The 21,690-nt window shown below is 38.4% G+C and overlaps 1 protein-coding gene across 1 annotated transcript; it reads right to left on the bottom strand.

The window, feature by feature from the left end:
- Positions 1 to 1,637: 1,637 nt before the first annotated feature.
- Positions 1,638 to 20,516, bottom strand: LOC139736077 (ankyrin and armadillo repeat-containing protein-like). Its single transcript, XM_071646828.1, has 11 exons — positions 20,381 to 20,516; positions 19,371 to 19,392; positions 15,033 to 16,666; positions 14,198 to 14,442; positions 13,099 to 13,255; positions 11,471 to 11,618; positions 10,789 to 10,908; positions 9,501 to 9,571; positions 5,339 to 5,457; positions 5,181 to 5,263; positions 1,638 to 1,716 (listed from the first exon to the last, which is right to left on the bottom strand). Exons 2-11 carry the CDS (start codon positions 19,379 to 19,381, stop codon positions 1,638 to 1,640), a joined length of 2,667 nt encoding a protein of 888 aa, XP_071502929.1. The 5' UTR covers positions 19,382 to 19,392; positions 20,381 to 20,516.
- Between the last annotated feature and the right edge of the window lie 1,174 nt (positions 20,517 to 21,690).

Below are 21,690 nucleotides of genomic sequence, written 5' to 3'. Positions count from 1 at the left end.
TAAAGTGCATCTTCTAAAAGAATGCTCGATTGTTTTGTAGGTGTGTGTTTTTTTTTAAATCTTAAATATGTGAGGTTCTTTTGGAAGGAACGTCTCCATATTCTTGGTACTGTTGTAAAACATCAGTACAAAAATTACACATAAATCTGATGTAATTATATTTCATAGCGTGCCTGTCTTTGGTTACTGTTGGTACAATGTATGTATTTGTGTGTGTGTCAAAACTGTATGTGTGAGTATGTGTGTGTGCGTATATGATATACAATGTATGTATGTACTCTATATATATATATATATATACATATATATTATATATATATATATATATATATATATATATATCGTCGCTGGGGTGACAAGACCTATCTGCAATTTTTGGTGAAAATGACTTTTTTGGATTAATAGTCAAATAATGGGTTAAGTGATGTCCTGTCCAAATCCCAACTGTCTTACTCCAAAAATGAAGCCACCATGGCATGTCACAGGAAAGGCTATCCCATTCGCCACAGTGCTTTGGCCGCCATATTTTTTGGCTCTCCTGAACATTTGACATTTTGTAAATACGAGGTCTTGTCACCCCAGCGACGATATATATGTATGTATGTATATATACATATATATCTATCTATTCATTTATTTGTGTAATTATGTGTACTTATTTATACATGAAGTGGGTGTATACATATAGCATTATTCTAAGTTTTTAACACAATTCACAAGGATAGAGATAGGATGCAATGAAAACCTCGGAGAAATTCTGCACTCCAAATTTTCATTTTTAGGCCTTGACAGAGGCCCATCACCCAAACTGCCCACCTCCCTGCCCAAACTTTGGAATAGGAACACCGACAAATGGCAAGGGGATCATTACTCTGCAGAAATATTTATTTTGTTATTTGAGACACATATGAAAATACATGTTAATTTCACTCATGGTATGTACATCTCAATACATACAAACCTATCTTTTCTAAGAAATTTCAAATGACACAAGTTTATTTTCTTTAAAAGAAATAGATGAAGGAAAAAAAAAATCAAGCATAAATCTGCCTTAAGCATTAGTCTCACAGAAATCCTATAGCAAACAGCATTTCAACCTTTCCACACACAAGTCACACTTCAATATTGAAATAGTAAATTAGTGAGAAGACTAGAGACCTAGTATTAGCATACATGTAATTAATGATGCTTCTGATGAACAATACAATAATTGCTTGAAAATATGAATTATAATCATAATAATACTATTCAAATGTAGTACTAGCAACGATGATATAAGTTATGCAATGATTATCTAATTTTGGCAGTATACATGTAGTTTCAAGCTGACAGGGTTGAAAATCTTTAATCTCACTTATTCAACATAATCTCTTTAAGCAGCACAATACGTTAAAAGAGCTGTCTACAAGTAAGCACACTGCATGCAAAGTCTGATGAAAAAGAAAAACAATACAAAAACGTGTACAGCATTTTGCACCACTTTACAGAGGAAGAAATTTCAATTTTCATGGTTTGTTCCATTTCAAACAGTAAATGTTCATGTAAAGTTAGGAATTTTTCAAAATATCTTCCTATACATCATATTGCAATGAATCACATACAAATATTGCTTTCATTTGTGTGTACAGGTGCACACATCAGAATCTCTTGATAATATCTACATTAGATTGGGAGACAAGAACCTGTCTTTGGAAAATTACATAGGTACGATGTGCGCTGTAATTCAGCATAACATTAATCCTGTTAAAAAAAAAAAAAAAATGGAACCGGATGCTGTGGTGAATGTTGGCCAGTCGAATGGTGAATTACCCTTTTATATAAATTTAATCTGGAATTTGGAATTGAACTCTGTGACGTACAATAGCAATGCATGCTTAATGAGTTTAAGACAAGGTCAAAAACTGATCTTTGGAAAAATGCTACTTGGGGTTTCAATCATGCAAGTCATGACTAATATTTTGTGAAGGGCAATAGAGTACATGAATATCATTATAGTAGCTGCGAAATCTACATGTCCTTTATTATTATTATTATCATTATTATTATTATTATTATTATTATTATTATTATTATTATTATTATTATTATTATCATCATCATCATGATCATCATCATTATTATTTTATTGGTTTGTTAGAACATTTAGATGTGATTTTTGTGTTAAATATACAAAATGAAGTGTATTCTACATATGACCTGTGGGCCAATACAACTGCAATGATGTTGGGAATCTTTCGAGGTTTCACAACAAAAGTCTTTCTCTTTTGTTTAATGTGACGAGGCAAAACAAAAAAACACTCTGACAACTTGAAACAGGATGACTACAATCTCACAACTTCCTGGGTACACCAAGCATACTGGAGTATATGACATGCGCCAGAAATGATATACAGGAGTGAACATGATTTACTGGTCTTCTAATCCATGAACCTTTCAGTGAATTATGGCCATCCATAAACAATAATCAGTGTAAAAGACACAAAACAACAGAGCAATGCTCAAAAATACTATGATTCCTATTCTCTCTCTCTCTCTCTCTCTCTCTCTCTCTCTCTCTCTCATTGATTTATTTCTTTTCTTCTCTTTGGCTGATTTTGTATGAATTAAAAGCTTTGGTGTTGTTGCTTCTACATAATTCTATTACGTAAGGCATTTTATGTTTTCTCATGATTATCAAATGCAAACATAAAACTTATTCGCGCAACAGCAGGTGAAGGTAAAGCACTGTCATCTACAGCTGCAAAGGTTAGAATATGTATACATCCTCAGCATTCATTAAAAACACACTGATACACGCACTGATTCCACCCATCTTTCATTCAAATGATAGGTTTCTGAATAAGCAGCTTCTGAATGAGCAGCTTCATCAAAAACAGAGGAACTTGTCAGGAGTACATTTGTAGCTGCCAATATCACTACATTTTCATGGAATGTTGGTCTTCTCATTACTCCTATGTCACCACTGTGATGCAAGCATTATGCCAAGTAACATTGCAACTGATTGAAGTCAAATTTATAGTGATAGTGTAAAGTGTAAAGATAGTGTCATGTCAGATTACCCCCTTTAACTCTAAATCCTGGAATATTTCACTGTGTGGAGATTTTGACAAATTTCACCCTCCACTGACGCATCACGTATGTAACAACACACAGATGTTTTTGGACATATCGGATCTTGCACAAGGACACTTTTTCACATGGAAAATTATAAACTTAACTGATATTAGCCAACTTGACATTAAATGATTTTACTTCAGCTGTCCCTGACTTGTTTCTCCTCATCAATATGTTTTGTTTGTTTTTTTCTAAATTATTTAACATGATTCATGGGGGAAAGGTCTACCAGATGGTCGGGAAGTGGGGATGTCAAATTCATCACAATCAGGCACCTTTGCATGTATAACATTTGCTTGAAATCAACAATCTCCCTTGGTACACAACGCCAGCACTTAACAGTGAAGCCCAATTCTAACATGACATTTACACATTTGAACAGAATGCCTGCTGCAAAACACTCAGTCATTGGTTCCCATGAAGTCAACTCCTTTGTGTTGTTCATTTTTTTTTCTGCTTGTTGTGATTTGTCTGGCAAAATACCGGACATGATGAACAAAATAGCCCCAGCCCAAGAGCCTCTTTATACTGAGCATCCATTGCATAGCAATGTCAAAATATGCAGTCTGAAAAGAATGTGCAACTCTGATGGGGGAGAATGTTGTCGCTTGGTGGATAAGCTACACCATGTGCTCTCAATTACAGAGGTTCCCGGTTCAAATCCACAGTAGAGCCTTTAGGCAAGGTACTTCATCTTCATTGCCTAATCATTCAGAGGGGACCAAATCCACCTGTCCTGCAGATGCTTCTGTCTTGAAGACATTTGACAGTTTCTCTAGAGGCCACATAAGAAATGTCTCAACTTGTACTCAGCCTTAGTGAGGGATAATACTGTGTGCTTGGTTTCAAGGTTTGTTCTTCATACCACTCCACATGAAGGGTGTAAACTTTCCTGATGGACATAATATATCCTTTCTTTATACTCACTACTGAAATCTGTTCATGTGTATCTCACACACACACACAAACACACACACACACACACACATGCCCAAGCCCACAAATGCCCCTCTTATTGCTTCATCATATACTGGGTGTCCAAAAAAAAAGTGGAACGGTGGATTTTCAGTACCTTGTGTTCTAAAAGTTCTATATTTCTTGACGTCATTAGAAAGAACATCTCCCGCAAAAGACAATGATACCAAAATCATTAAATTTGGTTCAGTACTTTTTATTCTACGCCAATTTCTGTAAAAGCAGTCATTTTCAAATTTTTGCGACTTATGAGATAATAATTTGGGTGCGATGAGTGTTCCATACTGTGAATTGTGTAAGCTCGTTGATCCATGTCAACAAAAGCTTTCACATTGGGCGCACACACACACACACACACACTGTTTTTTCCTGGCCCGCGCCCAATGTGAAAGCTGTATCTTTTGATGACATGGATCACCGAGCTTACACAATATTCACCGTATGGATCGCGTGTCGGGCTCAAATTATTATCTCATGAGTCGCAAAAATCCGGCGAAATTTGAAAATGACTGCATTTACAGAAATTGGCGTAGAATAAAAAGTACTGAACCAAATCTAATGATTATGGTATCATCGTCTTCTGCGCAAGATGCTCTTTCTAATGATGTCAAAAAATATATCACTTTTAGAATGCAAGGTACTGAAAATCCACCGTTCCGCTTTTTTTGGGACACCCGGTATACCTTTTAATTCCTTTGTCCACAAGACATAAATAGATTGTACGTTCACAAGGAGATTTTAAAGGTACTACACAGATGCATTCAGTGACTTTGTTTTTTCAAAATCAACACTGTTTCAGCTGTTGTTCTCTGTATGCATAGAGCATGAATTCCAGCAAAGCTATAAACACAATGCTTAAACTGGACAGTACCTGCAGTGAATACAGTAACAGATATGCTGATGATAAGCATGTGTAAAGTATACACAGCCAAAGAAGATTGCACAGCATTCACCTAGTGGGAGAAACACACAAAATGAAGCAATCAAAAACACATCTCACTGCTAAACAGCTGGGCCACTTTCAGCATCCCTTTTATGCGGTCCACCACATCACACTAATACTGCATCAGGTGATGGCGACATCCCTGGACGACATCCTACTTCTGGCAGTGGAGGGCTGGCTCCACTGGCGGCGCTGCCCACTGGTGTTCGTTGACGCCGCCCGCTGCCCACTCTCTGCAGAGAAGTCGCCGGTGGTACCGCCAAGCGCGGTGCCTGCAAAGGCTACACTGCTGGGATTGTTTGTGGCCGTCTCCGTGATGACAGTGGCATCATCAAGAAAGTTGGAACTCAATGGGTTCGTGGGTGAACTTGGTTGGTGACTCAGGCCAGTCAGCTCCCCAGAGCTCAGTATCGTGAACCGACGCCCTGCAAGATTGAGCACACACACACACACACAAAACAAACAAACAAACAAACAAAGTTTAGATACATAACATATTTAGAGATCACTATTCAGTCTCTCAGTATGCCACTTTTTTAGCAGGGGTGGATCCAGGAATTCTGTAAATTCTGCAACTAATATTTCTGGTACCACTTCCAGGTTTCATTCCATTTTTTTATTTCTATTTCTTTTGTTTTTAACGAAAAATAAAGGGGGGCGTGCGCCGATTGCGCCCCACTCTGGATCCGCCACTGTTTTTAGTGCACACAAAGCTTCTGATTGCTTCTTCCTGCACACCTAAAAATGAGTCATTCATTTCACTTGTTCCTGGTTGTAACATTTAAAGGACACGTTCACCTTAATATGCATGGGATAGAAAGAATGCAGCAATATTGATAGAAACACATCAGTGAAAGTTTGAGGAACATCCGACACTCTGTTTAAAAGTTACGAATTTTTGAAGTTTCAGTGCCAAAGACTTTTTCTGCTTGTGATGTCACACGCAAAAAACAATATTAAGAAAATATATGAGTATTCACTTTTCTTCCACTATAAATGAGCACTTCACTTGGTTCTTTTAGAAGGCATGGGGAATGATATTACCCTTAACATACATCAGTAACAAGTTGAGGGAATTTGTACTTTTTTCAAAAAATGAGATTTTGTAAAATTCTCTTTATATTTTCTTTATATCATTCTACGCATGTGACATCACAAACTGCAGTATTCTTCTCATCCAGTAATGACTGAGGAGAAACTCATAACTTTTGAAGGGATTATCTGATTTTTCACAAACTTTCAATAATGTCAAAAATCTGGAATACCACAGATGCCTCAACATAAAAAACAGCATTACCTTCTACCGAGAACCACAAAGGCACTGGTTCCTGTTCAGCATTAGTGGTGTTAACACAACTTTGCCTCTACAATGATGCATCTAGAGCTACAACACTTATTTAAAGATGTGATTACCGGTCTATGCAATACCTTTGTATGAAATGAAACACGTTCAAGATAAGATATTAGCCATTACGAGAACTATATAGTGATCTATCCATGTACCTAGCTATTTCAGTGACTAATCTGACAATGGGCTGCACTTTCTACCAAGTGACTTCTACAATATATGAGGCTTCCTAAAATACAGAGTGTGTTCTTTTTATATTGACTAAAAACTAAAGACGTAACATACTACAGACTTGTGAAGTATGAATTCTCAACTCCCACTCCCCCCCCCCCCCCCATACACATCTTGATTAGCCCCAGGCCTTTACTGTGTTTGCATTTTACATGTGTACCTATCAAACTCATTATCTGTGTAGAACTGAGCATCTGACAAATACACTCAGAGATAGAATGTCAGTGAAAGATTAGTTAGTTAAAAGTTATGACCGTTGAAACAATTGTTTATCAGCCAATATGATGTCACACAGATAACAGAGCCCTTTGGCGTCTGTGTGCATTGTAATCCTACAAAACTGTGATATTGATACTGGGGCAACCACTACTGTAAAACGAGAAATTTTCGCGTGCATTTTAATTTCGCGAATTTCGCGAGCGCCAAGATTCGCGAAATTAAAATGCACGCGAAAGCTTTTGTCTACACTACATGCATTGAATGCCAGCAGCAATTCGCGAAAATTTCATGCCACGACAAAGGCTCTCGGCTCCAATTCGCGAAAATTTCATGCCGCGAATATATCATGTTTTACAGTATATCACATGAGTTTCTTCTCTCCCCCCCCCCCCCACTGCTTTTTTTTTTTCTCCTGAGGGAGGCACAATAGAGTGTCCTATGCCACCGAATACTAAGCTGATCCATTCTGCACATGTATCGCTTCATGAAATGACATGTTAATATCCACACAAATATATCTTGCACAACGCTTGTAGAACAAAGGGTGATTATCAAGCATGGACTGTAATTCTTCCTATGTGCTTGTCAACCAGAGAAAGCACATGATACGTTCTATTTGTTATCATTGTTGTTATTCTGAAGGATAATGTCCATGAGCAGGTCTCATGACCCATAAATTGATACAACTGGTGATGGTAACATTGTTACTGTCGTGACATAATGTGCTTTAGTAGTGAATGGTGGAAAAGTGTCACTCCGTGCGCAGCAGCAATAACACAACCTAACTACAATGAAAAACAAACAAACAAATAACATTGTGGTCATGGATTGCTCTCTGCTAAAATGTAAAAACTAGGGCTATTGAAAAAAAAATATCAAAAACAAACAAACAAACAAACAAACTGGCATATATGTTCATTCAGGTCTTACAAACCATTTCCAAGCATTTGTGTAGACACTGGCTGCACTATCTAAGCAACCTATGTGAGTTTATTTTTTCAACAAAAAAAAAAGCTGACACGGGATTGGGGGGATTTTTTTTTTTGTTTTTTTTTTTGCTAAAACATTATTGCTCTGTCACATGTTCTTCAAGCACAACATCACCAAAAAGAGCACTTATTCAGAAACACTGCAGTGAGCAGACAAAAAAGAAACTTCGCACTTGACGATGATTAGGTGCATGAATCAATAGCCTTTCCCTTCTAACACACCTGACACCTGAATGAGGTCATCACACTTTTTGTTTTTCTTTGTAAACAAATCAATTGCATTGCAAAGAGCGACAGGATATTCAAATTGTTAAATGTCAGTATCACACACTTTAATACAGCGATGTACTCATCTGCTAAAAAACAAACAGAACCAAAAATACAAACAAACAAAACAAAAACAAAAACCCAAAGCAGACAAACAAACAAGTGATATAAAATAATGATGATAATAAAGAGGAAACAGACATGTTAAGAGAATGATTTAAGAGGTATTCAGAAAAACAAGGGGGGACTTACCCATCAAGAGCTATGCATGCAACAAGAGTTAGAAAGGGGTACAGGAATGTATAATTCATAGTGGAGAGTTAGTACAGATTTGTAATAATAATAACGATAATAATGATAATGATAATAATAATATATTAAATTATATTTTCTTGACGCCTGAATGCCCCTTGCCAAAGGGACAGACTATCATTGAAATGCATAATATATCTGTCTAACACTTTGGGTATGACTCACTAAATGAAAGACATTAATAGCATCCTATTCATGAAAGACACTGCAGTATCTTGGAACAACATCATTTCCTAACTGTTCCAGAGCAGATAAATATCTCATATTCTTTAGTGGCATATCTAAATGCAACATATTGCCATTGGTACATATGTCATGCTTGTACTAACAGGCATAGACACAGTCACACTGATTATGTTTGAAGCATGCACTGCATTTGTGGGAGAGTGTCGAGTTTAAAATTTCTAACTGATCATGAAATCTGTTAATATCTGCAATAGCAGAAGGTTATTTCAAAACAGGCACATTTTATTACATGCAATTGATTTTGAGAATATTTCTCGTTACAATACTTACTGAGAAGCAATTTATTTCACCAGCTCCATTCATTTCTTTTCTTCTACTTTCAGATTTCAAGATGCAAGAATTAGTTGCTGTTAAGTCAGGCAAACCTCAACAGCTTTTCCAAACATGTATACCAAGGATCCATGCAGTACATTTGATCCTAGCGGTTAATTGACTGTTCTGCCTCAATGGTCAAAGGTCAAAATTCATATTGCGGTATTAGTTGTTGCAAAGTTAAGAAAGCCTCAGAAAATAAACATCTAAAAGCATGCAAACAGGTGTTGGAGATAACATTTGAGAAATATGTAGATATGCTTCCTTTTTTTTAATGTACCATAATGTTTGCTCCTTCTAGCAGGATAAGGATGGTTTAGGTACAGGTTTGAAAGTAAGGTAAGGATGGTTTAGGTACAGGTTTAAAAGTTCTCATATCACATCCACAACAAAATATTGCCTGGGACAGTGTCAAGCTACACAGTTCTTGCATTCACATCTGATTAGGATGAAATCTAAACATCTTAACTACCAGAGGTAAAAGTCTGCTTTGCATGTCATATGAGAACTTTTATGCAAAAGGTTGTTGCTGCACTGAGCTTACCATTTGGATTTTTTACGTTGTTCAGGAAAGGGATGGCCTTCTTGCCAACCAGACATGGCTTCAGAGAGGTGCTGCACATGTAAAACAAGAATTGAATAAAGCAAACAATTCATTATACGGTACGATTCAAAGCAGGAGCATGAATAAAGACCATTGCTGTGATGCTGTACATATTGTGGTCTAGAACTCATCATGTGAGAAATATTAAAGGCATTTACCATTTGCAGATGAAACAAAAACCCAGCTTTAGTACCGGTAGTTCTACAATGTGAGTTAGGGATAGAAACAACCAGCGTTAAAAAGTTAATCAGTATAATAAATGTGAAGTATTGTTAAATATACGAAATGTGAACAATAGCTATGATAAAATTGTTTCCAGACAAAACCGTCTTACAGTTATGGCTTAGTGACAAAAACAGTGATATCTCCTTATGTTTTAGGCTTTATTGCAAAATTTTTATGTGGTACAATGTTTTGTGATACAACTGACCTATACATATGTATCAAATGTGATAATTCGAACGCTTTTTAAACTACTGCTCCAAATGGTCAACAGTACCTTTAATGAAAACCTAAAGTTGCATTGTAGTGTTTACAATATATGACAAATCATTCTTTGTCAAGATTCATCTCGACACTCCACAACAAAATTCCCTTTCCAATTCGCAAGGAGACCTAGTGAATTCATTTGGAAGAGAAGTGTGGAAAAAAAGGCAAGCTAGTCATCAACAGATAAGTTCCAGACATGAAAATCATCTTAGTTATCTTTCAGGAGAAGAAATGATTGATCTTCTTTTCTATCGGAGAAGAATCCAGATCAAAAATATTAAAATCTTTCAAACTGAAACAAAATTTACGATTGAAGATAGATCTGTCTAATCTGAAAGAAAAGAAGACCAATCTTTTCCTTCCCTGTTCATCTCAATGTTTCAATGATCAGTCTTCATGGATCAATCATGGATAAGAATATTGCAGGTAAAAATGATAGCTGTAACAATATGATTGTGTTTGGCTACCTTTCCAGTACCTACTGTATAAGCTATTATTTTTGCGAGGGTTTGATTTTCATGAATATCGCGAATCACTGTTGGACCGCGAATTTAACAACATGCGAAAATGTTGCCTTGTGCGAGGGTAACAGTGCCCTTATAGCATGTATCAATTCGCGAAAACAACATCTCGCGAAAATGTCTGTGATCTCCTCACACGCAAAAATATCTGTACGCGAAAATAACAGCTTATACAGTATATCCACATTTGAAATGCCATGGGTATATACCACACTCACTCAATGGGAGGGAGACCAATGTGTTGGTAGTGTTTCCAGGCTTCCAGGAAGGCTGGAGATAGCCGATAGTTCTGAGTGTAGTATCGAAGCACCTTGAAGAGATACGGGTCTTGCCTGCACCTGTGAACATACAGTGTAGATATTACAAGAGATGCGCGCACTGACAACATCACTCAAGTTTTAGAATACTGTAAAAGTGGAAATTTTTTGCACATTTCATGCAACATGAATAAGTGCAAAAAATAAAATATTCAAGATCTACAGAGGTCATTTTTGTCTGGTGACACAAGGGGCAAGTTGTTTCTTACATTACCTAGAGTAAACCTCTTCTCACATCATTGTGGAAACAAGATAAACTGTAAATTATATACTCGTGGTTTTAAAAAAAAAAAGCAATGTGGGAAACATGTCACTGGATTTGACATGTTCTCTTACATTTTGAGAATTGGAAAGAATTCTCTCCTCTGGGCAACATTTCAGTTTAAATTTCAATTGAGAGTGATGATACATACAAACTGATTGGTATTCTGTCAAACATTCCTGTAAGATCTCTTGATTGAAATTAAGGCTATGAGTGTGCAGGGCAATGAGCACTTTGAGATTCTCAAAAATGCACTGAAATCTATAATTCTGGCATTGCTTGCTGTGATATTTGCCGAGAGCCGTGCATGCTTGGACCTACTTGTTCAGAAGCTGCCTCTCTGCCTTGTGGTTGTAGCTGAGGTAGCCCAGAGCTATGGCTGCTGATCCCCGGACCTGTTCATTCTCCGCCAGCATCATCTGACACAGGATGTCCACAGACCTAATGGACACCACTGCTGCTGGAACACCTAGAAGCATCAACAGGGACAGGTTTGTTGCAAGAAAATAAAATGCAAAAGCATCATACAGGAGGGGGGACAAGGATAAAGCTTTTTTTTTTTTTCAATACCAACTGCCAGCGACACTGTCAATCTTGTGTGTACTTTGCTAAAACACTCTTCTTGTTCAAGAAAACATGTGATTTTAGCATCATTTACTCAACACAAACAGGCAAACACTGGAAGACACCTCAATCCATAATACACAATGCACAGCATTGATTTGTAAGTGTGACCCACAAGGTTAGTTCTTATACTTACATGTTTCCAGTATGTGGTAGCAACACTTGGTAGTCTTGAGCAATCTACACTTTTCTCCATCCACTTTATATTACACTTTGATATAACAGTACATATTTTGGTTCTCTATATAACATGACGTGAACATAAACCACACAAAAGTAGCGCTATCTTAAAGGGATCATATAGTTTTGGTTGAGACCTAATTTCAGGTCTATAACATTTTTTTTGTGAGATAATGAGAAACCTCTTATGAAATATGAAAGAGCATGTAATTCTATGATGAATTCAACATTTATTTGGTGAAAATTGGTTTTGAAATGGCTGAGATATCAAAAAAAAAAGCAATTCTAATAAAGTGTGGGACCCACACTTTATGACGATCATTTTGTTTTACTTTGTTTTTGTAATGTTTCACTCATTCCAAACCTAATTTTCATCAAATAAACTTTGAATTCCTCTTAAAATGGTTTGCTCTGTACTATATCATAAGTGTTTTCTTGGTATCTCGCAAAAAGTTAAAAGCCCAATTCTCATCTCCACCAATACTGTACATCCCTTTAACAATAGAGCAGTGATAAACTAGATCCTTCCATTTGAAAAGCTTGCAATGCCCTGACTATTCAGAACACATTTGTAGTTTAAACTGATCTTTTATGTATGCTGTTACGCTACATTTTCACTTATATGCTAAACATTGTGGGTGCTTCCATAGAGCGGATACTACCTTTGGAATTTGTTTTTTTTTTAACGAGACTACTTGTCATTCTGAGCCACATTTAAACCGTAAAATGTTTCTATAATCAAGTGAATCATGCCTTCCCCTCTCTGTATGACCATTTTAGGCTTTTACTGTCCCTTTACATCTAGGAGAAATGATATTTTGCTGGTTTAGGCATAACTGTGGTCAACTCATATCTAAATTTTCTTTCTTTCTTTCTTTTCTCAATATGCGTGGTGGTGGGGGTGGTTATGTTTGTGTGTTTTTGTTTTTGTTTTCTCCTCTCTGTTTCTAAGCCCCATTTTGTAAAGCGCCTCAAATTGCAATAAATACAGTCAAAACATCAGCTGTTGTCCAACAACCAATCACCTGGAATCCTGTAATTCATTGCTGCTATGGTATCTGCATCAATGTAACTTGGGATGACGGCAAACCTACTGAATGAAATGGGATCCTGAAGCTTTAATATTCTGAACTACTTTCTTTTACCTGCTCTGGTGTGAGCGAGTCTGGCCAGACAACCAGCCGTAAGAGCCAGGATGATGGGGTTCTGAGACTGCTCCAATAGGTCCACAAGGAGCTTGATGCCAATGGCCGATGTCGTGGCCTGGTCCTCATCTGGGATGATGCGGGCCAAGATAACCACCTGGAGTGACAAAGGAGGGTTGTGTCATGCAAGGTCATCTCATAGATCATGCACAGAAAAGAAAGACTGCTACAAAACGGGTTGGGGAATTCTCGCAATCTGATTGGTCAATTGCCATGTACTGTAAATCATGATATATTCGTGACATGAAAATGTCGCTAATTGGAGCTGACAGCCTTTCTCGCAGCATTAAATTTTCGAAATTGCCGCAGCCATCCAATGCATATTGTGTAGGCAAGAATTTTTGCGTGCATTTTAATTTCGCGAATGTTGGCTCTCGCGAAATTCACGAAATTAAAATGCGCGCAAACATTCCTCGTTTTACAGTAATCTTTTCTCACCGACTGCATACACATTTTCCTTAGAGTCATGCCATTTTCCATAACCATGCATCCAGTAAGTACAAGATGCATGATTTTCCTATGCATCAGATAAACTACAGTCAGCACACAATTTAGCTATATCTTTAAGAATTTGTTACCCATTTTATAAAATAGATGACTCACAGGTTTGTTTGTTTGTTTGTTTGTTTGTTTGTTTGTTTGTTTGTTTGTTTGTTTTTAGAGGGTTGGTAGGAACTGTGTACACACAGTACCTGTGAACTAAAAGAGACCCACTCAGCTATGCCTCATAGTTTCAAACACTTCAGAGGCACTTCATGAACACAATTCCTACAAACCCACACAAACCTTTGAGTCATTTTAATACTGATGAGAGTACACCATCAAGATGCCATCCCTGCAGTTATTATCAACAATAATGGAAATGATAAACCCATTCTCAGATGACCACGAAGTGTGAAGCTGTGAAATGGTTGCTCACTAGATATCAAATTTCTTAAGATGTTTTACGTAAGTTAGAATTGCCCCAATTGTGGGATGCAGAATCTGGCAATTGCCCTGCACATTACATCTCAAGCCAAAGAGAGTGGTAATCACAAACCTGAAATGCTGCATTGCAGCGGAAAAACTCATCACTGGACTCCAGGAATGGCACAAAGGAGTGGTAGCGGATTCCCCCAGACTCCGCGATCTCCCGCTGCTGAGCCACGTTGTTGTAGGCAAAGGCCGCCAAGGCGCTCCCAGCCAGGAGCCGAACGAGTTTGTCACCAGAGTGGAGGCGCCTCAGGATGTGGATGTAATCAAAGTCCCCATTCTCGCTGATGTCAGTCATCACCTCAGGGTTTCCTATTTGAGGAGAAAGTGATTGTTTGGCAAGAAAATATGACAGAGTTAAGTTTGAATGCAAAAACAGATAAATGCCATTATCGAAGTTTTTTGAGAAAGGCCATAATCAAACAGATAAAACATTAAATCTCTCAATGATACTACAATCATTACACACAAGAAATATTTTTGAAGATATTATCAAAATTATCATACATTTTAATCATTTTGTGTTTTTTGGCAGCTTCATAACAAAAACACACACAGACACATATACATAGTAAAGAGTGACACTGAAATGCATCTGTAAATGACTTTCAATCACTTTCAACTGTACCTCCTTTGGGACACAATAAGCCCGCTGCATATGACTCTGAGATAAACTTTCGTGCAGAGGACATCCGAGCTGAATTCTACCATGAAAATTTATTGGAATTTGGTGTCAAGATACCAAAGGCTAGAGAGTTCCAGTGTAAAAAACAAAACACAATTTGCGTATTCTACCCTCCCAAAATTTCAGATAGAAATTACTTGAGTGGGAAAAGGCCTATACAGTTCAAACAGACCATCATTCCAATGGACTAATTTGGACAAAGGCAAAAATCACTCACCAACGCTGCAATATCCCAATGAAAGGGCAGACTCTACTTTGACCAGCTCATTTCTGGAGTGCACCATGAGTGCAACGAGGTAGCGTATGCCTCTGGCCCCGAGAATAGTGTTTTGATTCTTTGTGTGCGGGATGAAGCCGATGCCGATGCACAGGTGCCGCAGCGCCCTGATCGTGCTGAGGACTATGTGTTCCTTGGGCGATCGCAGAAGTCTCACCAGTGGCTGCACACCGTTAGCGTTGGCGATGGTGTCCTGCTTGTTGAGGGGTCCCTGGGCCAATACGGCTAGGCCTTCTGCCCCAATGTAGTGGAGAATATCATTTTCAGCCTGAGCGTTGAGGAAGTCGATGAGGAGATTCACGCCAATCATGCCTGCCATGGAACGCTGCTCATCTACGTCTTCACCAGCGAGTGCCCACAGAGCGCTGGCGGTACAGACGTGGACGTTTGGGGCCCCGCTTCGCTTCAAGAGCTGCATGATGGGGATGACCCCACCTTCCTCTAAGATGGTCTTCTGTGTGTGAGGGTTGTCCTGGGCCAACATGTGGATGGCAGTGATGGCACTCAGCTGGATTTCACTATGCCTCATATTGGCGAGTGAAATCAATGCCGATGATCCTCCTTCATCTACAAAGAGGTCTTGGTTGTTCGTGTCTTGCCTGACAATGTTGCTCACCGCTCTTGTCAGAGCGAGGAGCAGAGCCTTTGAGGTTCGATTCTCAAATAGTCCGACCACCGATGTTATTGCCCCTGATGATGTTCCTATGGTTTGCTGATATTCAGGGTTAGCGTTTGCAATCAAAGCAAGTGTTTCTGTGACTTGAACAAGAATATCTATATCGTTACTTGTCTGCCACAACTTGACCAGTATAGGAATTGCCCCATGTGAGAACATCTGCACTATGAACTCCTTAACTGATGCTAAGTGGCACAGAACACAGGCTGACGCATAGACTATTTCCCTATCTTTGCCAGACAGCATCTTCAGCGTGGTTGGGATACCATCAGCTTTTACAATCTGCTCCTTCACGATCATGGCTTCTATGATATTGAGGAGGATGGTGAACGTGTACAACTTGGCCTTGTCAGAAATCATGGAGTTGAATATCTTCACCATGATGGGCACGGCGTTGACTTGGACGAGGGGCTCCCAGCTGGGATTCAGTCCCTGGTCTATTGGCTTGGTCAGAAGCACAAGCATCTTCCCCGCTGCCTCGGCTTCATCATCGGAGTGCGACGACAGGAGTTTCACCATCTTGGGCCACACAGGCAAGTCCTTGTGGTCATGCTTAATGAAGAAGTGCAGGATGTCAATGTACTGCTTGAGGGCAGCAATCTCGACGGGGCCCTGGTTCTCGTGATTCTGGTAGCGGAGGTCGGCACCGAGTCGCACCAGACATTCCACCGTGTCCAGCTTCCCGCTCTCCACTGCCAGCAGCAGCGGGGTCATGAGGCGCTCATCGTTGGTGGGGAACTCCAGCTGGTCCTCACTGGCCCCAACAAACTTTTCGATGGACTTGATGTAGCCATGGTGAGCGGCATGGTGGATGTGGCTCCAGCCATTCTCGTCCAGGTCATTCATAATGGCCCGCTCCTTCGCAAACTCGTCCTTCTCGGCGTCTTGCCTGGTTGATCTGCAAATAGATCACACAAAGAAACAATGATGGTCACACTATCCTCAGTTTGAAATGCTTTAGTTATAATCTTAAATCATACTTTTCAGACAGAAGATTAAAAAGAACTATTTATGTTTTTAAAAGTGCTACTTGCACACAATATCTACAAAAAACAGAAAGGCAACTCAAAGGTCGGTGGAGAACATGGTTCAATCCTATTTCCTAAATTCAAAGTGTGTGTCTATGAAAGAAATTAGGCCAGTTCCTATTCACTGCATTTGCAATAAGAGTCTTATAGTCTACTGCACTGGAGCATCCCGAGATATGTGTCACCCTTAATGTTTGGAAAATCCTATTTTTTCAATAATAGACTGAACAATTTCCAAAAGAAAATCATACTACTTGATGGAACAACAACCATCTAATTACATGCATCTGTGCAATATTGCATGAAAAAAGAAAATATTTGTGTTAAATGTTCTCAAGACGCTTTTCTTATTTACATCTTCTCTATGCCGTACTAGACAAAATCAGAGCCATACCTGAATAGTACAGTACCAGTTTTCAATGGCACGTACCAGCAAATCACATCAATCCAATTGGAAAATCAGCAAATTAACAGCACAATCACAAACATATTTGTAGGTGTATTGGAGGAGTAATGAAATGTGCAATTTACCACAACTGATGTCAACATTTCAAACCCTGAAAACAAGGTACCCTTAAGCACATTAAATCACACTGCTTAAACAATTTCACCATCAGTGCAAAATTCCCCATGAATTTGACCCAGATACAGCTGATTGCCATGTTACCCCACAATCAGTTTGATATACTATGGGTAATCTTTCCCATTTGGACTTCTGCAACACTCCTGCTAAAGCAATGTCACCACTAATGATTAATGATACCAATAATCATGTTGAACTATAATATTAATGAAGCTGAATTAATTCCAAATGGGCAGGACAATGCACTGATCTGAAAGCATCACTGTACATATTTATCTTTACGTGGCTTTGTTACTCTCAAAGGCCGGGACCATCTTCTACATCCAAAGGGTTAGCATGCATGGCCTTCTAAAAGTTTTTTATATCCCACTTAGAGTCCCCTTAATCCAGAGAACCTTTAGAAGACATGGCAGACATTAACGAGTGGTAGAACTGAGGCAACTCATCCAAGACGAGAGAAACCCCCGTTTAGAGTTCCTGGTCAGCTGGTATGAAGTCAGCATACGATTTTAGGAAACCAGTTACTGTGCGTTTCTCCTCTCCTCTCGAGAGACGGGCGGTTACCGGAAGTGTGTGCCGTGATTACGCCGTGACCGTTTAGAGTCCCTGTGTCTGCCTTAAACACAGCACAACCTCTGGAGGTTACCTCAGACTTGAGCTAGGCTATCTAGCATGACATTTACCTCAGACTCAGCTAGACTCAACCAAGACTCATGCTTTGTGCCATGTCCATTAGATTCCAAGGTGTCTAAGATAAACATGGCACAGCCTCTGGAGGTTGTGCTGTGTTTCGGGGGATTCTATAAGGAGAATCACTTTCAAATAAGCAATGGTGGTGCATGGTGCAGAACTTACAATGTACCAGCAGGGATGAAAATTTTCTTCCCTTTCATACAATGTAGCTTGATGCAGAAAACGTGTCTTTCCAATAATACACACAGATGTTTTTAAATCTGCATCATCAGTTGATATGAAAATTAAATTAATGCCATATGCTAAAAATTACTGTCAAGAAAGGAAAAATGCCCCAAAACAAGCAGGAAAAAAAAAAGAAGAGAGAAGCATTTGTGCATGTAAAAAGGTATGTTAAAAGCCTTCGCAACCCAGGCTACAAAATACAAGAGTGAAAGTGATGTGGGAATGACTGCATATATGTATATGTGCCATGTATATTGCAGTGCTTTTAGCATCATCAGAAATTCTGTGAGTCAACACATTTGTAAAGAAAATACGGAAAATATTTTCTCCCAAAACACAAATGCACTATCATCTTAAAGGTGGGAAATCACTTGCTTTGAATCTTGTAGTGTTTTAAAGATATATCTCATTTTGTTAATTTTTTTTCTTCATTGCAATTTTGACCACATAAGAAAATGTCCCTATTTACAGCAAAATAAAATGCTAGTAAACTATCTACACATAAAGCATACACTGTAATAGCTTAATAACTTTTCTGCAAGATAAATTTATCACTTGGTTGAATATCTCAGATATCATGAGATTCATCTGTCCAGAATAAACAAACACTGCATAGCTTTGTTTGTAGTGATGTTGATAGCCTGCAACACATCACTTACAGTACATGAAATGCTTGTGGCTGAACTATGATATTTTCATGGTGTTTGCATATTAATCCATAAAGTTGGAGCACTTCGCAAATTTCAAGTTAGCCAGACCAGATGCCATGCAAAGCACGGAGCGACTTCTGTACAGTGACAGGGCTGTGTATAGTTAATTTTAAGCATGAAAGAACCAGTCATTTTTTACACACACGCACATGTACACAAAGCAATATGTCACATCGCACAGCATAGCATTAAGACTTGGCCAAGATGCCATTGCACTGACAGCCAAATTACATTATTGTAATACAACATTGTGTATCATGAATGATGCAGCAAATTTTATGATTTGTCACATCAAAGTTAGCTGTGCTCATGACATCAGTTGCAAAAAAAAACACACAACCTCTTAAGAATCAAAATACTTACGAGGCATACATCTTGGCACTTTCTGTAGAGAGATATAAAGTCAACTCTAAATTCAAACACAGAGCAAATTGATTACAACACGAGTGTCTTTGCAGCAAAGTTATGCATCAGTTTCTCAATTCTCTTGTGATCCGAGTTGGAATAGGAGTATAAAACTTCGTTATAGAATCATCATGGTTTGTGTATGAGTCCAGGGCAAAGGGGCAGGGTATCCAACAGTGCAAAACTGGCTCTCCTGCAGGCACAGCCATCCAACCCACAAGATGACCATACATAACTAACAGCTACAATTTGAAGATCTCTCTTGAATGTTGTTGTGCACCATCAATCATGCCTATGGACTTCAATTCAGAAATTTGTCGTGGCACAGTATTCAGCAGACTCTAACGTTAGATCTAGTAAATCATCACTAGAAGAGTAGAACAGCTTTATGCCTTTAGGTAAACACGTGATTTGATTTTGCAAAGCAGGGTGTCACAACGAATGAATTCGTCTGCCAGGATGGCCCAGGAAGCCGATTCCAAAGCACATGCATAAACAACACTTGGTTCCGTCAAACAGTCGAAATCAGTTGGTTACTGGATGGGAAAGCACACGAGTCACGACGTGGGTTAATCCAGAATTCGACTTCCAAGATAAGGTCTGAAGGACATGGCTACGAAAGTACATTTGTCATTAACGCCCACATTTTTAGTAAATAGTGCACATAAGTTCTGATGTAATTGAACTGCAGAACTTAATCTCCTTTATTCCGAACATGTTCCGGTAAACCATGGCATGGCACTGTACACAATTAGCCTAAATAATGCACTGCCACCGAGTTACAATGACAGATAGATGCCAGACTGTCGTGTCGACAGTAAAGACTCCTATTTCACACTCCATTCTCGTTCGCCACTCATACATGCAACTTTCAAAAAGAATGCAGCCAACCTAGACTCGAAATTCAATGATTCAGGATTCAAACAAAAGAGAAGCATTTCTAAGGCCTTTTTTGCATCAATGCTCACCGGATCAATTTCTAGCCCTCATGAATGAAAGCATATTTGATTCCCCATGGTCTTGGATCCAAAGATCAATACATGTTCCCCGAGCGAGATCGTCTACTTAGCGGCGCCTACCCGGCCCACCTTGCTCATCGCTTCGTGTACGTACTGAATGCATGTGATGATGTGTATTGTAATTAGCTAGCTAGCTACTACCGAAGCTCTACGTAGCATGCATGCATGTTGTGTGGTACTTTGGCCCATTCAGTGCCGCGGGGGGCTCCCTTGCAGCTCTTGCAATCAATTATAATATACGATTGAAAAAAAATAATCAATAAATAATTTGATTTTCAACCAATATCTTTTAAGATTATCAAAAAATAAACAATATATAAAAAATAAAGATATTATTTGTGATAAATATACTTATATAATTTCTAATTAGTAAAAGTGTATATCATTGTTATTGCTTATAAAATTGGCAATATTGTCGTGCGCTCTCTGAGCGTGTGGTTGCTGAGGCAACGTCCACAGTGAGATAAGGGAAAAAGTACGGCGACAGGTGTAACAAGACAACCCCTTGCGCTCTCGGGAAAGCCCGTGAAAGCAACAAAATCTTGCGTTTGTTGTGGTGGCTTCATCGACCAGGGAGGTGAGACTTGTCTCACCTCCCTGCATCAACCTACCCGTAGTTTTTCTTGGACGAATTTTGATTATCAACTAAAACTCCTTCAAACTTATAATCCTGTTTTGGTACCTAGCTAAAAACTGAAGGGAAACGTGGTTTCAATCGGAGTTTCAATGTACATTGTATTCGGAAGGTGGATCTTTCCAACTCCTTGCAACTTTAATCTTTCAAGATTTCCAAGAACGCGTGTTTACATAGCTAGAACAAAAATAACGGCGATTTGGCGTGATGATGATCATAACAATGATGTCAACTATATACGATGATAATAATAGTAATAATGATAATAATAATAATAATAATAATAATAATAATAATAATAATAATAATGATAAATTATTCCTATTAACATTATTATCATCATCATTATCACAAACTTTTTAATATGATAATGGCTATATACTAGGAGGATGTAAGGACATGAATGGAATAGGATTTTTCCTTTTATGTAGGCCTAATAAAAAGTTACATTTTTTTCTTTACACCATATGTTCAGCTTATTGATATTTCTATTATCTCAGATACGCGAATAATTGGTTAGACCCTATATTTTTGTATCATTTTCACATTCTTCATGATATGTAAGTCGTGCATGACTTGATTATTTTTCACCAGTAAAAATCAATCTTAAGAAATATTCATAACT

The sequence above is a fragment of the Diadema antillarum genome, unplaced genomic scaffold (assembly GCF_040938485.1).
Source record: "Diadema antillarum isolate AM-2024a unplaced genomic scaffold, OU_Dant_1.0 scf00000028, whole genome shotgun sequence".
Taxonomy (NCBI): domain Eukaryota; kingdom Metazoa; phylum Echinodermata; class Echinoidea; order Diadematoida; family Diadematidae; genus Diadema; species Diadema antillarum.
This window is presented reverse-complemented; position numbering and strand designations above follow the sequence as displayed.

What these genes read in the sequence shown, in the direction of transcription:
- LOC139736077 (XM_071646828.1), bottom strand. An exon ending in ATTGGGATATTGCAGCGTTG is followed by an intron (nt 14,443 to 15,032) that starts GTGAGTGATTTT and finishes CTCCTCAAATAG; the next exon opens with GAAACCCTGAGGTGATGACT. An exon ending in CCACTGTCATCACGGAGACG is followed by an intron (nt 5,264 to 5,338) that starts GCCACAAACAAT and finishes TTCTCTGCAGAG; the next exon opens with AGTGGGCAGCGGGCGGCGTC.